At 40.9% G+C, this 16712-nt stretch overlaps 3 protein-coding genes across 3 annotated transcripts in view; 1 reads left to right on the plus strand and 2 right to left on the minus strand.

Moving 5' to 3' along the window:
• LOC109928089 (2-hydroxyacylsphingosine 1-beta-galactosyltransferase-like) overlaps positions 1-1371 on the minus strand; it is a 24539-nt gene extending 23168 nt beyond the window's left edge. Inside the window, exon 1 of the mRNA XM_048616247.1 lies at positions 1351-1371. The gene's annotated coding sequence lies outside the window, so the exon portion shown is untranslated. The remainder of the gene's footprint in view (positions 1-1350) is intronic.
• The window catches only part of zcchc24 (zinc finger, CCHC domain containing 24), a 534935-nt gene that overhangs the window by 429138 nt on the left and 89085 nt on the right, over positions 1-16712 (plus strand). The gene's annotated exons all lie outside the window — the stretch shown is intronic.
• LOC109911952 (nucleolar and coiled-body phosphoprotein 1) overlaps positions 7256-16712 on the minus strand; it is an 18835-nt gene continuing 9378 nt past the window's right edge. The window contains exons 9-15 of the mRNA XM_048616248.1: positions 16555-16699; positions 15142-15243; positions 13067-13885; positions 11863-11999; positions 11668-11703; positions 10330-10419; positions 7256-9022 (exon numbers count right to left, since the gene is read on the minus strand). Of these exons, the coding sequence (XP_048472205.1) occupies positions 8864-9022; positions 10330-10419; positions 11668-11703; positions 11863-11999; positions 13067-13885; positions 15142-15243; positions 16555-16699 (1488 nt within the window). The 3' untranslated portion in view covers positions 7256-8863. The remainder of the gene's footprint in view (positions 9023-10329; positions 10420-11667; positions 11704-11862; positions 12000-13066; positions 13886-15141; positions 15244-16554; positions 16700-16712) is intronic.

Below are 16712 nucleotides of genomic sequence, written 5' to 3' on the forward strand. Positions count from 1 at the left end.
AGAAACGCTTCTGAAGGATCTCAACACCATGAGTGTAGATATTATCACGGTTGGGGCCAAATTGGGAAGGCTTGAATGTGGATTGTAGTCCATTGGGGATGATCTGGTTCCGTAGGCAGGTGCGAAGAAAGGTGATGTGGCTGTTGTACCTGGTTTGCTTCAGGACGTGGTCGAGCAGTTTCAGGGCCGAAGAGATTATGAGACAGTTGCAGTGCGAGAGAGATCCCTTGAGGTTTGTCCAGAGGGAGGAGGGTAACTTCTTCAGGTAAGGCATCCTTAGAAGAGGCTTCGCAGTGGGGTTAAAATTGAATCAGAGATAGTAGGGCCTCTGACACTTCTCTTTACATCTGTCAGCCAGGGCTCCCTGATTGGGCCAGGTTAACGGCCCTAATCAAGGAACTCACTTTCTCTGAGGTCCACCTGGCTGACCTCATTACAATCACTACATCCCCTCTACTTACTCTGGTTGTGACATCCTCGAAAAACTCTAATGAAATAGACACAATCTCCCTTTAACAAAGGGTGACATGGTGGCTCAATGGTTTGCACTGGTGCCACACAGCACCAGGGACCCTGGGTTCAATTCCACCCTCAAGCAACTATCTGTGTTGAGTTTGCATATTCTCCCTGTATCTGCATGGGTTTCCTCTGGGTGCTCTGGTTTTCTTCCACAGTCCAAAGACATGAAGGTTAGGTGGACTAGCTGTGGAAAATACAGGAATAGGGTAGAGGGATTGGGTCTGGGTGCATTGCTCTTCAGAGGGTCAGTATGGACTTGATGGACCAAATGGCCTGCTTCCACACTGTGGCGATCCTATGATAAAACCATGCTAATTCTGCTGGATTAAATTACAATTTTCCAAATGCTCTGCTGTTGTTACTTTCTTAACAAGTGATTCAACATTTTTTCAACAATAGAGTGCCATTTGGTAATCCAAGTAAAACGTGTGGAGATCTACACTGAACAGTGGCAGCTCAAGTATGGTACTTGTGACACAGCACCTCGTGACCAAGGAATTTCAATGAATTAGAACGGGATTCATTTTGTGTTTTCAATCTGCACTGCAAGGAGTCACTGGTCTCCTTATAAGCACAGGATTAGATGGCAAAGTTTGGTTACAATTCAATTTACAAGCAAATAGTCTCCAGTTGAACAACACAGTCAGCCACAATGATCTGGACGTCCCAGTTAATACAGAAAGCCACCTTTGCTTTGCCATAAACTGCTTCCTGCCTTTGAGATTTTCTTGTTCAATGACCTTTGACTTGGTAAAACCTAACAACCTGTTCAAAGACAGAGGTTATAGTCTTTGTTCCCCACACAAGCCCGTGTACAAGAAAACTTTTTACCTGCTGACCGTGTTAAGGAATAGTATGAGGCTTCCACTCGCTGCCGTGTCCTTTCTGCAAGGAATTTAATCTGGAGAATTTAAAAGGCGTGTACACTTTTTTTTTCACAACCCGGTTTCACTTCCTACCTAATCGCTCCGCCCTAATCTTAAAACCAGCCCAACAGGAAAAGCATTGCTCCAGCACAAGCTTTGATTATGAGTATCATCTCAATTACAGTCACTCACTACTGACTCATTGTCAACAGAAACTTAATTTGTACGCTTCGGATTTTAAATGGTTGATCCCTTTTGTTTTTGCAATTTTTTTTCTCCCTGTTAAAGAAGACACAAGCAATCTCCAGGGTGTTTTAATTTGAGATGAATCCAGATATTGCCAGAAACAAACAAAAAAGTTCACAGTTTCGACAGGGTTCAGTTACTCCCTCACCCCAAATTATTACAATTGACCTCACCCGAACTGGATCAACCCACACTGAGATACAGCCAGTCCCTTATGTCAGCAGTTCCTCCTCGAAGCACTTTGAAAACAAAATATAAACATACTGTCATCTCCGCAGATTTAGTCTTGTATTAGCAAGGAAAGCCTTGAGTTTCTTTGTTCTACGCATGTGTACAGAATCGAACTGCTCTAGTGACGATGTATTTAAAGATCTTTATAAGGTATACTTTTGAAATAAAAATAATCATGTCTGAGATGTGAGCTTTGCTGACACATTTATTGCCCTTCCCTCGCTGCTAGTGATTGAGATGGTGGTGGTGTGTCGTAGATAGACTCATAATGCCCATAGGGAGGGAGCTGCAGAATTTTGACCCAGCCAAGCTGAAGGAACGTCGATACATTTCCAAGTGGTGCGTGGCTTGGAGAAGGGAACTTGCAGGTGGTGATGTTCCCATATGATAGAATGTTGCAGCACAGAGAAAAGCCCTTCAGCCCATCGCCTCCATGCTGGTTATCAAGTACCTATTTACTCCAGTCCTATTTTCCAGCACTTGGGCCATATGCTATGGCATTTCAACTGTTCAATCAGAGTATTTCTCAGTGTTATGAGGGTTCCCAACTCCAGCACCTTTCAGGCAGTAAGTTCCAGATACTTATCAGCCTCTGGGTGAAAAAAAAATTCTTCAATCTCCTCTAAACCACCTGCCCCTTAGCTGACTGAAGTCTTTGGTATTGACTCCTCTACTAAAGGGAAATATTTCTAACTTACCTATGCCCCTCATAATTTTGTATAACTCAGTCAGGTCTCCTGCCAACCTTCTCTGGTCTGAGGAAAACAACTCCAGCCTATCTAGTCTCTTTTCGTAGCTGAATCTCTCCACCCTAGGCACATTCATGGTGAATCTCCTCTGCATCCTCTCTAGTGCAATCACTTTCTTCTTACAGTACAATGACCAGAATTGCACAGTATTCCAGCTGTGGTTTAACTACCTATATCTACTGCTTCATTATAACCTCCCAGGTCTTGTATTCAATGCTTCGACTAATAAAGCAAGTATTCCACCTGCCTTCTTGACTGTCTTATCCAATTGTCCTGTTGCCTTCAAGGATCTATGGACATGCTCACCAAGGTCTCTCTGGTCCGCTGTAACTCTCACTGCCCTACCATTCAACATGTATTCCAGTACCTTGTTAATCCTCCCAAAATGTATCCCCTCTCCCTTCAGGATTAAATTCTACTTGCCATTTTTCCTGCCCATCTGACCAGACTATCTACATTGTCCTGTAGTCTGAGGCTTTCCCCTCATGATTTACCACACCACCAATTTTCATGTCATCTGTGAGCTTACTGATCATACCCCTACACATAGCTGGATCATTAATGTACACAACAAATAGCAAGACACCTAGCTGTTACCCTATGATACACCACTGAACACAGGCTTCCAATTACAAAACAATCTTTGACCGCTTCCTGCCACTAGGGCCAATCTTGGATCCAATTTGCCAAATTGCTCTGGATTCCATGGGCTCTTATCTTCTTGACCAGTCTCCCATGCAATACCTTGTCAAATGCCTTACTGAATTCCATCAGATGCACTAACACCACTTGCACATCTGGTCACCTCCTTGAAAAACTTAAATCAAATCTGTCTGACATAATCTCCCCCTGGCAAAGCCATGCTTTCCTTGATCAATCCTTTGACTTTCAAGTAGAGATTACTTCCGTGCCTAAATCCGACTGACATCAGACTCACTGTCCTGTAAGTCCTTGATTTATGCTTTATTGAGAAATGATATCACATTAGCTTCCCTCCAGTCCTCTGGCACGTTTCCTGTGGCCAGAGAGGATTTGTAAAGTCATGGCCCTTGCAATCTCCTCAAGTTACATGAATAAAGAAATGCTTTGCATTCCAGACTAACTTGTTCTTTCTTCAAAAATGTGTGTCATCATTGACATTTTACTTCCACCCTGAATCTTATCCCCTTTGCAAATTAGTTTAAAATACCTCTAACAGTACTAGAACCCTCTCTCCCCTCAAGGGTGTTGATCGATCCTGTTTCCATTCCGATGCAACCTGTCAGAATTGCACAGATCCCATCTTCTCCAGAAATAAGAGCCAGTGATTTGAGACCAACAGCAACTTTTCAGCCACATGTTCATTTATTCCATTTGCCTATTCCAAAACTCATTACCACTAGCAAAATGTCTACTGCCCTCATCATTCTCAGGCGTAGAGGTTGGGAGTTTAAACAGTGCCCTCTAAAGGATCTTGGTGAGTAGCTAAGTATGTACTGCTGCCATTGTGTGACAGTGATGGTTTTAAGCTGAATCAGCCTCTTAAAAGATCACGTATCTGATTGGCAGAACATTAACAAGATCAGAAGTGATACAATTCAGTTGGTAAGTGTCAATGAGAAACAATATCAGGAGCCAATTAAAACTACTGAAATCATACAATAGGCCACTTTGAGCCTGCTCTGCCATTCAATAAGGTCATGGCTGATCTGATTTTAACCTCAACTTCACATTCCTGTATATCCCTAATGACCTTGCACCCCTTTGGTAATCAAGAATCTAACTACCATTGTCTTAAAAATATTAAACTGTTTTGAGAGTCTGGTTCAAATTTAGCTCATTTCTCAGCCAGTCAAACATTTAGCCCTTTAATTGACTCAATAATATTTGTCCTTATTCAGTACCCTTTCCAATGGCATAAACCACAAAGCAATTCCTAGAAAGGACTTACTTCCGTGTCAGAAGTGTTACAGCTAATCAAGGTGGAGAGGAACTTTCTCCCTTTTATCCCACTCTACATTTGATTTGAAGTAGTGAATTTAAAAAAGGATGCATTTGCCCATTGAGGGTATACATTTCACTTTACTGCAGATGATAAAGAATAAGCCTGACAGAATTTTCTGGGTTAAACACAAGGGGTTGGGTTTATTATTTTATTAAATAAAACCCACCAAGGTAAAGCCAAAAATATAAAAACACATCCTGACTTCCAGAAAATTCATGCACAATCATAATTCAAACTACATATGCAAAAATAACAATTATATGATAGGATAGAAGGATTAAGTCCGTAAGTAATAAGCATAGACGGTCAGTGGTTCAGTACCTCTGGCTGGTCAGATGCTTCTTTGATGATCTGGATATTTTAATGTAAATTGTGGCCAGTTAATTTGGTTGTTCCTCGAGAGAGTGGTATTAAACATAACTTGGGTTTTAAAAGGTCTCACTTTGAAGGTTTACTTCTGGCTTGGTTTTTTGTCAGAAAACAGGGCTCAAAGGTTTTGGAAGGTCAAGAACAAGGCTCAACAGTGGCAGCTGTTTGTCCCCAGTGCAGCAGGATGCCAACAAGATGTTTCCTTCTTTAATCATCCCTAATGAATCTTGATACTTAACTCTTGAACTGCCAGTGGTTCAGATTTGACTATACTCCAAACAGCAACATGGATAGTTTTACCATAGCCTGCATTCCCGGGAATTGGATTTGAACGTCCTCTTTCCTCTGTAAGAGGTGCCATGTAAATCAGGACGAAAGCTGTTCACAGATCTCCAGCAAGCCTTTGCCTCGAAGGATGTTGCAGTGCCTGGCAATGACATAATTAGCATTGACATCTTTATGTCAAGACAGTTTCTTTGTTTCAAGTAAAATGTCTTGTAAAAAAGAAAGTTCAATATAGCCAATTAAAGCTTGGTGCAAAGACATCTTAGATGAGAAACCCAGGGCTAAATTTTCATTATGCTGTTTAAGCTTCACTGAAAGATTTGCCATTTATTCCCTTCCAATAATATTGGTTCTTCATTGGCCGCAATCTATGTCAATAACAGCAAGCCTCTTCTTCCTTGATCGAATGCTGTAACGAGTTGAACAGATACTGCTAAATATTAAGAGCTGGTAACAGGATCAAGCAACACCACACTTTTCTGTACAATTGATACAAAGCTGATTCACAGGGTGTGGCAGATTTGTCCATATCCAAGCATCTTCATCTGCAATCAGGGATGGAAAATTACTGATGGTACAAAGCCAGGAAGTTATTATAAACAACAAGCATTTGTATAAAATACAAAACTAGCAGTATCTCCTAGCACTGTAAGCAGCATCCCTACCTAAGCTGGCAAGCTCTGGTCCAAATCCCACTTCAGAACTTTTTGACCAAAGAAGCGTAATTTATAACATGGCCAAACAGGATAATTATCCATTTATAAATTTTTCCAATGTATCTACAGCAGCCACCCTCTGGTGACAGGCTAGCTACCTATTCCAGAAAAAAAAACTAGCACTGGAAATAAACACAAAAGACATACTTTGCATCATACATCACTAGAGATGGAAGAGGAAAGAACAAAGCAAAAATGCTTGAAATACTCAGGTGAGATAGCATCTATGGAGATAGAAACAAGAGTTACTGTCTCAGTTCAATGACCTATTGTCAAAAATGTTAAGATATTTAACAGGTAAGCAAGCTCAGTGGTTGGATAAGGGCATGAAGAGTGAGAATAGGAAAGGTCTGAAGGATAGATTAAATGACAAGAGAGACGATGGCACAAGTAGAATGAAATGGGATAAGCAAACAATGAGTCTAGAAGTCAAAAAAGGAACAAGTATCATACCCAACTTCTGCTGCCCATAAAAGTGGGAGCAGAGTGAAACTTTCATGCAACATTGAGCATGCAATGTTCCAAAAATACCCAAAAGATCAGCTACTGTTCTTCAAACTTGGAGATCCATTAAAACAATGTGGAAGATTGAAGACAGGGTGGAGGTGGCCTGGCAAATTAAAATGGCAGGTGAGCAGAAATTTAGCATAATGCCCCTGCTCACTCTACAAAGCAGTCATCCTATCACTGTTTGATAGCTGCAGCACTCATCCCCGCCCCACCAATGGAAATATGCCATTCAATCTGATTTTCGCTAGACACATGACCATTTGTTTGTTTGTTTTCAGGTCAGAAACTGTCGAAACCTTTTGCATCTGATCGCTGCAGTCTGTGGCACTGTGTGTAACCAAATGCTATAGAGTCAAAGACCTCTTCAGGTCACCCTATTTCAAATGAGGTGTAGGGATGTTTGACTGTGTGAAATTTTTAAGTTTAATTATGGTGATAATGACCAAGGTTCAGAAATTGTGAAATCTTTCACCACTGCTTTTTCTGAAGGGTTTTGCTTAATTTAGACCTCTCAAAAATTGGTTCTGCATGATCTTTTCTGTAAAAAGAGAAAAATTTTCTGAAACGTGTTCTTTTTTGTATATCAGAGATCAGAGGGATATAGCGTGCGCACTATGCCACATCCAGTTACACATACAGCCTTAGAGAGGCATATTGGCATGAAACTTGCATTATAAAGGTACTGGGGTACACTTGGGAGCTAGACCCAAATTATAACACCATCCTGGACAAAATTATGCTAATTAGGCACATTACTCAACCACGCTACATGTAACAAACTTGTGTAAACGAACATTTATTAACATACAAACCCACAAAATCAAAACACTCCCAGGTTCATAAAGATCTATCTCAGTACCACATCCCTAAAACCTAGGCCCAGATGCTTTCAAAATGTTTGCAAACCTCCCCCACCTTAGCCAGTTCTGGTAAACCAGTGCAGTACAATGCAACAACATCCAAATGTGTCCAGCTTTCACCTTAACCAATCTGTTGAGATTTTTTGGAAAGAATGGGTCACTATTGATGTAAATGGGAAGGTTACAGGAGGTTAGGCATGAGTCAAAGGTCTATTAAATGTGGATAGTGTGCCCAGAAATTGTCAGCAGAGCATCAAGTAAGGAATAAGTAAAATTGTAGAAGCCAAATGCAGAGATTTGTCTATTCTTATTGTTTTCCAATGCAATACTGAAGGTTTACCTTTGAAGAAACTTATTTGAAATAAAGCTGTCAAAAATAAACTCTGTTAACTGTCATCTTTTCGAAAATGAGAGTTACAAAATGCTCAAGCTGTTCTCTTGGCTCTGCAATGAGAGCCGACAGTTGGAAGCCACAAGTCCATTTTCAAGAGATTGTGTATTTGTTTAACATTGCACACATTTTTAAAATTTGTGGTGCATATGGCGACCCACTCTCCACAAGTCTGGTGAGCATTGAACAATGCTGTCCTAATTGTACTAGGAAGAGCTCAGGACTGGGGAACAGGTTAAGTTTCTGCACAACATGAAGAAGCCTAAGAAAACAAGGAGGTTGAGCACCTTCTGAAATACCTACTGGAGACTCTTATTGATACACATTGAATTGGGACATTTTTCAGAACCATTTCGTAGCAATCCTGAGGGCAGACATCAGATAAAACTTGGAGCAGATTATTTCTGCAGGTTTCCTAGATCCAAATATGTAATGATTCTCTGAACAGGCTAACCAGCTGTCGTCACTTGGATAATCTGTTGGTTTTGGAAATTCTCCAGGCCAAAGGCATTTTGGAATGAACTATAATGGACTGAAATTTCTCTGGCACTTTGCAAAACCAAAAAAAAAATAGTAAGATTAGTAGGTCCTGCACAATTTAAAAGTACTGTAAATGGCCATGAAAATCTGTATCTTCATTGTCATGCTAACTGTGCATACCCCACTTTCAAAACCTTCACTGTAATTACACCCAATTCTACAGTGTGACTGCACAATACATCAGCTATCAAATTAATGAAAGGCGAAGTTTTTTTTTTTAAAAACTTATCTGTGACATGGTTTATTGAATGTGCTACCTGTCTTTTCTGCACATGAAATCTTCATAATTTTTGCTCCTCAAATTTAAAAGAACAAACATTACAGCGCTGACACTCAAATAGAACCATTTGCCAGTTCCCCTTTTTCTTTTAAAAAATGAACTACATTTTACTGTTAGATGAAGTTAACATCTTAAGAGACAAACATTTTCTTCAAAAAAAAATGTAATTTAAATACAAGCAATTGACCTTGGAAAGAATGCTCAGACGCATGAATGAAGGATTTAAAAAGATATTGGAATATACACTCCAAATTTTAACCATATATAAAGATCTGAATTCTATAATTTTACAACATAGAGCATTTCACAGTTTACACTCATTCACTTTCAAATTTGATGGAATTCACAGACATGTCAATGGCCCCGCCCCGGTAGTTCCCACGCTTTTTCTTCGTCTTTTCATGTCTGAAGGATTTTCCTTTCGTACATTTTAGATCGTGATTTGCCTTTTCACCCCAGTCTCCTGACGCTCCTTTCTGTAACACAAATTATCAATAAAGTATTTACAGCACACAGTCAGGGAAGTGATCCAGAGAACAAATTCTGAAAATTCAAAACGTACAATTTGAGAACATTGGAAAAAGAACTGCAAGGCAGCAAATTAAGTGGCGCCTCAATTCAGCAAGATAGTACTCAGGCCCACTTTTCAAAAGACTTAAGCGTTCAGTAGAAGCAGGAGATAATAATTTGTGCTGCTGAGAGAGGTGGGTTACTAGTCCACTGGTATCTGGCTGCGTGGAATTGCAAGTCACCTTACAATCCCTCTTCCCACAGATGCAGCCCCAGATCTCTGCTAACTCTCGATCAAGTGTTAGACTATTGTGGAGCGCAATTAAAGTTTAGCCTGATGCTACCCTCAGCTGACAAACCCACACAAACAAATATTCTCAACAAGAGTGAACAGAAACCAGGCACAATCTGGATACCTCTGCTATCCCTACCAAAGCACTGTGCTATTTTAAGTGAAATCAGGAAAAGCCAAAAGCCTGCAGTGTGACTTTCACTAGAATTATTCCTCAAAATAATAACTTTCAGTCCATCACAAAGGACAAACTGAGTTCATTAAAACTTACTGTTTTTACTTGTGCCTGGTAGCATGACCTCAGGACCCTCAAATTTTAAGATGGTCTCTGACTCACCAGATCATAGAGGGTTCCTTGGATGGTTTGGTGAATAAGGACACTAATACCTATCTGCACACCAGAGTATGCAAGACTAGATTCGACTGCTGGTTTGCACTGAGGAAATCAATTTTAAAGTACAATAGTTCTGGCAGTGCTACAGTGGCCCCAAACTGGGAAGGAATGTAAATTATGAACAACTACAAAGGTCCCATTCATGGTTGCCCAATTGAGTGTTGCCCCCCACAACCAAAGGTAAATGCAAAGCATTCATCCCTGACTACAATACAAAACCAATAATCTCAAAGCAAAAAAGTTAGCAAAATTTTAAACGAAAAGCTTAACATAACAAACATATTATCCTCCTCTACAAGATCCATCAACATTCAAATGTCTCTCACTTACACTCAATAATCAGCAGACAGAATAGTTATTCTACCTATGCTGCAGAGAACAATCACCAGCCTATAGACCAACCTACCCAATGAAAACATCCCAGTAGATGCAATCAACAAGCATTATGTAATGCACAGTTGATATATGTACTGTTTACTAATGGTTCCATTTGCTACTGCTACATGTACAAAATAAACCTGTTGCAAACTTTACATGGTTACTCATTCATAGAATGAAACATGGAACTTTAAATGATCCAGTTTTACCTTTGCAGCAAACGAATTATTTGCAAGACGTGGATCAATTTCAACTTCTTCTTCTCTTACTCTACGGAAAGGAGTATTAGGTTGAGGGCTCTTTACAGAAAAAAAGAACAGGGAACAAAGCACATTAACACATACTACAGGTCTCACATTATGGGTAACTATGAAAAAGATCAGATGCAGGCCTCCACTACATAGTTCTCAAAGGCAGAAAGATTAGGTTCAGTGAGAACAGAATAGTTCAACACAGCTGCAGTGACAAAACTAGCTGGTGCTGATACTCTGTGGCCTTGCTATTACGCAGGTTTGCACTGCATTTCTGACGACGGGATCTACAAATCCAAGAGAATGTTTCAAGTTACATCATCAGCAGGTCAATGATGAATTTCAGGAGGCAAACCACAACAAACGGTAACAACACACCAATTCCTCTCCCTCATTCTATTCTATGATTCTATGTAATTCGCAGATGCATAAAACACATCTCAGAGAATGAGGTTATTTCTTGCTTTACACTCAGCTGACCAAGCTCAAATATCCTAAAGTTGTTGATAATTTCTGTAACAGCAGAGCTGAACCAATGGCTTCAACTCACTACTCAGATACTGAATTAATATTACCAGGAGTGCAATATGGTGAACTGAAACCTAGAATGCACACATCGACAGAAACAACTTTCAAATATGGGCTCAGCGAGGTGAAAGGACTATTGATATAGGACACAAAATTATGGATACTCAGGCACAATGGAGCGGCATTCACAAACTTATGCTCAAATTCCCTGAGCATTTACCCATCTTATTTAATTTGTTCAGACGAAGTAATTATCTGAGCAGAAATGACAACTCCTAGGCCCTTGATTCTCAGTGCAAGCAGCTACTGTTGCAACTTCAGTCAACGTATGACTTTGCAGCAAGTTGCTGTGGGAACCTCCATGTAGATAACTGGCGTGGTTTTTTTTATTCAAAGTTTTCTGGTGCTTAGAGCAAATAGCTTTGTGGAATTTAGACAACCAGAATGCAGCCGACTCAAGACAGATCAGGTTCTAGATTCTGCCCCTTGTAGTTTGGTAATATAACTTCAGACATGGCTCCCACTACTGATCACAACCCAGTGACTGCTACTGGAAAGGACACATGCATAACTGGCAGGCAGAGAATTACGTTCAACTGCATCGCTCTCCATAAACAAACAGTTTAGAATGACACTCTGTCCAAGATAACTCAAGGATCAAACAACCAAGACACACATAATTCCAGCAGAAGCCAACCTTCAGGAGGCAGATAATTAGCAAAATAAGCATTAGCCTAGAAATGATCAAACCCTCTTAAAGAACGTTACCTTAATTCCAGGTGTCAACTTGGACTGTGCCGTTTTCTGAAAGAGAGCAGAGTCGCAAATTAAGACAGTTTGAATTCTGAACTGCCAGAACACTCCACAACAAACTACAATCTCCATGCAAAATGACTTAAATGTATCTTAACTGGAATTTCATTTTTAAAAAAGATGTGAAACTTTTCCCCACCACAATCTCACCTTTTTAGTTTTTGGAAATGTGTTTGGAGTTTTCACTTGCAGTTTCTGGTTTGCTGGAGTTGATTCATCTTTTCTGCCCTCTGCTTCAGACGAGGATGAGGAAGAGCTTTTCCTTTTCCTCTTGGTGTTTACTGTACCTGGGAAAGTAAACAGTCCCAAGCAAGATGCCGAGTTAACTACAAAATCTGCACACAGCTGGCAGGGGGATCCCAGACCCAGGTTATATTTCACAACTGGTTCAGTTTCAACTCACTCAAGATCACACCACTGCTGTGCGATGCCCAAGCTAGACCACCTTCCACCATAGAGCGCACAGTCACAGAACAGATGAAAACACATCAGAACCATTGATAATGGGGAGTAGTATTAACATCAGTCAGTTAATCCAGAGACCCAGGTAATGTTGTGGGGACCTGGGTTCGAATCCCACCATAGAAACAAGCATTTTGGGCAGGATCCTGATACAATTATTTCAGCCATTACTCACACAACTAAAACCAATCCAGGATATGGGCAGTGAACATGTTCCATGGACTAGGATAGAACTTTCTTGCTGAACTAACCCATCTATTTCAATCTGCCACCTTCAAACCAACAAAAATGCTTTGATGCACATCAGTCACACTGGCTTCAAGCACTGGTCATGAGAAATGAGTCAACTCAACCAAAGTGCTATTTGTAGTGGATAAATGATATAAAAAAAAGCTTAATAAAGCACCAAAGGACTGAAAGTAGCCACTGTATGAAGGGAGAATAAAAACGACAAGGTCCCAGTTTACACTGTTATCCTCTGCATCTTGTGTTCACCAGCTGTGGATTTGACTCCCCAAGTTTGAATGCCTTTCAGAAGTTGAGAAAGACACACTGAAGACAGGTGTACTCCTACACCTCTGGAGCAGGTGGGACGTCAGCTCATGTCTACTGGCTGGGAGATCAGGATGCTACCACTGTGCCACAAGAGAAGATGGACAAATCAGGAGGAGTTCTCAACCAACCAAATTCACCCTTAAGTGATTGGCCCATTAGCATGTTACAAGTATTTCATTTTATCTTGATGCTATCAAATCAATAAGAACTCACCAAGAGATGTCGCTGAACAGGCTTTCAGACCCCTAACTTGGTCCCACCGAACACTTGGCCATTTACCCTCACTCGAGCATCCCAATTTTTTTTTTTAAAAAAAGAAGTGACAATTAAAACTCACCGTTTACAGATTGGGTATTCTTTTTCTCATCTTCATCAGAGGAGCTATCTTCAGAGCTACTCTCTGCTGCTTTCTTTGCAGGCGTTAACGTTGGTGTTTGCACATCATTCGGTTTTCGTTTAGCACCGTCTTCCTCGGACTCTGAACTTTCTGAGCTGCTGCTGCCTTCTGCTTTCTTGGCTGCAGAGTTTGCAGATGGAGCGGCAACTGCCTTTTTGACTTGGCTAACTGGAGTTTTCACCTGAGGTTCATCGTCACTCGAAGTTTCTTCGGAACTGCTGGATTCATTTTTACTCGTCACGGCTGTGGCTTTTGATTTTGTAGCAACCGCTGGTGATGCGGCTTTCGTAGTCACAGCCGGGCCTTTTGCTTTCGCAGTCACAGCCGGGGACTTTGCTTTCGCAGTCACAGCCGGGGACTTTGCTTTCGCAGTCAATGATGATTTTCCTTTGGTGGAAATCGTGACCTTTGCTGCAGGTTTTGCCTCCTCCTCGTCACTGCTGGAGTCATCAGAGTCTGAGCTGCTTTCATCAGCCGCCACCTTGGCTGCTGGCATATTTTGCTTTCCTGGTTTTACAGACGCAGCAGCTGGTTTAGCAGTTGGTTTGATGGCAGCAGTAGCCGGCGTGCTCTCGTCATCAGAATCACTCGAGCTGTCAGTTTCTGAACTGCCCTCTGCGTCCTTTGTTTGGGCCGGAGGCTTCACTCCTGGTTTTGGTGCAGTTTTCAAAGCTGGCTTGGGAGTGGGGTTTGTAGCTGGTTTTGATGTGGGTTTTGCCATAATCTTCGTTTTGGGTTCATCTTCAGAGCTTTCAGAATCTGAGAAGGTTACAAATGGAACTGTTAAATCCACCTTCCTCTCAAAAGTAAGGAGGATGACAATTAGGCAATATGTTAGCAAAACACCACCATCTATTTGTATGAAGGAAAACTCCTTCAGCAGCAAGAAAATGAGAAAGATTTTCACCCTAACGACTAGATGGCAGACTAAAATTGTAAATTTTAAAGAGTGGGATGTAAACTCTCAACGCTCTCAAAGATAACAATGCTATTACAAACATAAACATAAGTTGCTGGAGAAACTCAGCAGGTCTGGCAGCATCTGTGGAGAGAAAGTTAACATTTCGGTTCCAGGGAGACTCCTTCAGAACTCAAGAGAAAGAGAGTTCTGAAGGGTTGCTGGATCCAAATAAATAGCTCTGCTTTCTCTCCACAGATGATGCTAGATCTGCTGAGTTTCTCCAGCAATTTCTGTTTTTGGTTCAGATTTCCAGCATCCGCAATTCTTTGTTTTATTTTAGTGCTATCACAAAGCCCAGTTCGACATTTATGAATAGTTTTACATAAAAAGGGTACTGTCTTGGAATAAAGAGATCAACACCTTTTAAATTGACGGCCTTTAATGGGTAGGAAGCCAATGCTTTCTTTCCATAATTAGCGGTTCATCCACATCAATATCTGCTGGATATGCCACAAAGCCATGAATTAAATCATTTGACTAAACTCTGAACACTTCATGAAGGCTTCAGAACTTTAAACAAAAACAAACAGCCCAACTCTCATCTCAATTTTTCTTGAGGTTGTCTCATATCACACAAAATGTAATTATGCTCCAGATTTAATGAACAGCAAAACCATTTACATAAATCATAAGGGTACAGGGTGCAACTTCCTCATCTGGGAGATCAGATTTCCCATCTTCTTGTAACCATAATTATATTCTAGGTTTAACTAACAGCAATAGTATTTACATAAACAACAAAATTAAACAAAAAAAAAAAACAGCGGATGCTGGAACTCTGAAACAAAAATGGAGGGTGCTAGAGAAACACAGGAGGTCTGGAATTGTTCTGACAAAGAGTCACTGGACTTGAAACAATAACTCTTTTCTCTCCACAGATGCTGCCAGACCTACTGTGTTTCTCCTTCATTGTTTCCGTTTGTGCAAACAAATTCACAGCGTGAAAATGAAAAAGACTTCTAGCTCCCTAGCTGGGAGATCAGACATTCCATCTCAATATGACAGTGGGAGCAGAATAGATAGCTAGTTTATCTAATAAATGACAATTTCTTACCGGACTCACTGTCAGAACTGGAATCTGCCTTGGCTACAGTTTTTTGAGCAGCAGCTGGTTTCATCACTGGCTTTGGAGCAGATTTTGATGGTGCAATTTTCGCTGTTAACAAAGAGCAAAGATCAATCTGTGTCATGTTAAAGATGTCAGGGTACAGTAGAGTAATGGCCATGGCAATGATCTAGCATGGCACACTACATTTTAATAAACCTTGTAACTTAGAGGCTGGCACCAGAAAGAAAGTGACCATGAAAAGATACCAACTTGTAATGAAAAAAAAAGCCAAGTATCCTTCAGGGAAGGGAACCGGCCACTTCTTCCTGGTCTACACTGAACCTCACTATATAATCCACGTGATACAGCTGAGTTAATACACAGCGCATTGGCAACGCCAAGATGGCAGGCAAAGTTAGTTGGCACTAACGATAGCCATGACATAACCTTCTGTTTCCCTGACCACTCTCTTCCCCCAACTCTGCTGGCTGCACCCCTTGCTGTATGATCGTGCCTTTACTCGGTCAGTTTAGCAATGCCAAAGCTCGAGGTGTCAGGTGAGGCACCGAAGGCTCTTTCCAAACATGCCACTTGGTCAATGGTTTTCTAATTCATTTCATGGCACTTCTTTAGCAGTTCACTGCTGCAAGTTTAATAAAACCATACAAGTAAATCCTGCTATTGGTTTAAGTAAGGTGCACTCAGGCCTTTGACTACAAATCTGTGTTTCTGAGCACGCCTGGTCTCATTGGTAATAAAGGTAAACTCATCTAGTCCAACTGGACCATAGGGCTGCTCTCTGGAGTGGTGGTTTAACCCAAGGGTCACCGTGCCTCAGGCAAGGGGCAATGTTGAGATTAAAGAACTTTCATTATAATCTCAGCGGGTACAGGAATTGGAACCCATGCTGTTGGCATCCCTCTGCACTGCAAAACAGCTGTCCAGTCAACTGACCCCCTCACGTTGGTAATAAGCGCAGTTGAGTCACTATCCTCTAAGAGTGCTTAACCATTAAGTAGCAGAATAAAACTACTCCAAGGAAATCACCATCACCTTCTCAAGCCAACAAGGATGGATCATAAATGCAGCTTCACCGGTGCCACTCAAATTCAGAGAACAAACTTCTCATTTCTAGACAATTAACCAAACACCTATTTAAGTTAATCTCACTTCAGGTGCAGTTACTAAAAGCGTGCACTCCAATTTTTTTTTTTTTTTTAAAAAAAGAAGAAGAACACAATTTAACAGAGGAGCTTTTATTAGAGCTGGACAGTAATCTCCAAAAATAAAACATCTGTAAGTGCAAGCCGACATCCTATACAACAAACTTACAATGCCCACTTGCTCCAGAGGCGTGTAATAACATCTCTAAATGGATCGATTAAAAAAGTGTCTAAACTGAAATAGCTCAGCACTTACTAGCAGGTTTCATGGGTTCCTCATCAGTACTGCTGTCAGAACTATCCTCTGAAGAGTCACTGCTCTCCTTTTTAGTAGGGGCTGCTGCTGCTTTCTTGCTTGTACTCGATGCTGGAGCCTTTTTTACAGCACTTGACACTGGAGCCTTTTTTACAGCA

This window comes from Rhincodon typus, chromosome 34 (assembly GCF_021869965.1).
Source record: "Rhincodon typus isolate 14 chromosome 34, sRhiTyp1.1, whole genome shotgun sequence".
In the NCBI taxonomy this organism is placed as follows: domain Eukaryota; kingdom Metazoa; phylum Chordata; class Chondrichthyes; order Orectolobiformes; family Rhincodontidae; genus Rhincodon; species Rhincodon typus.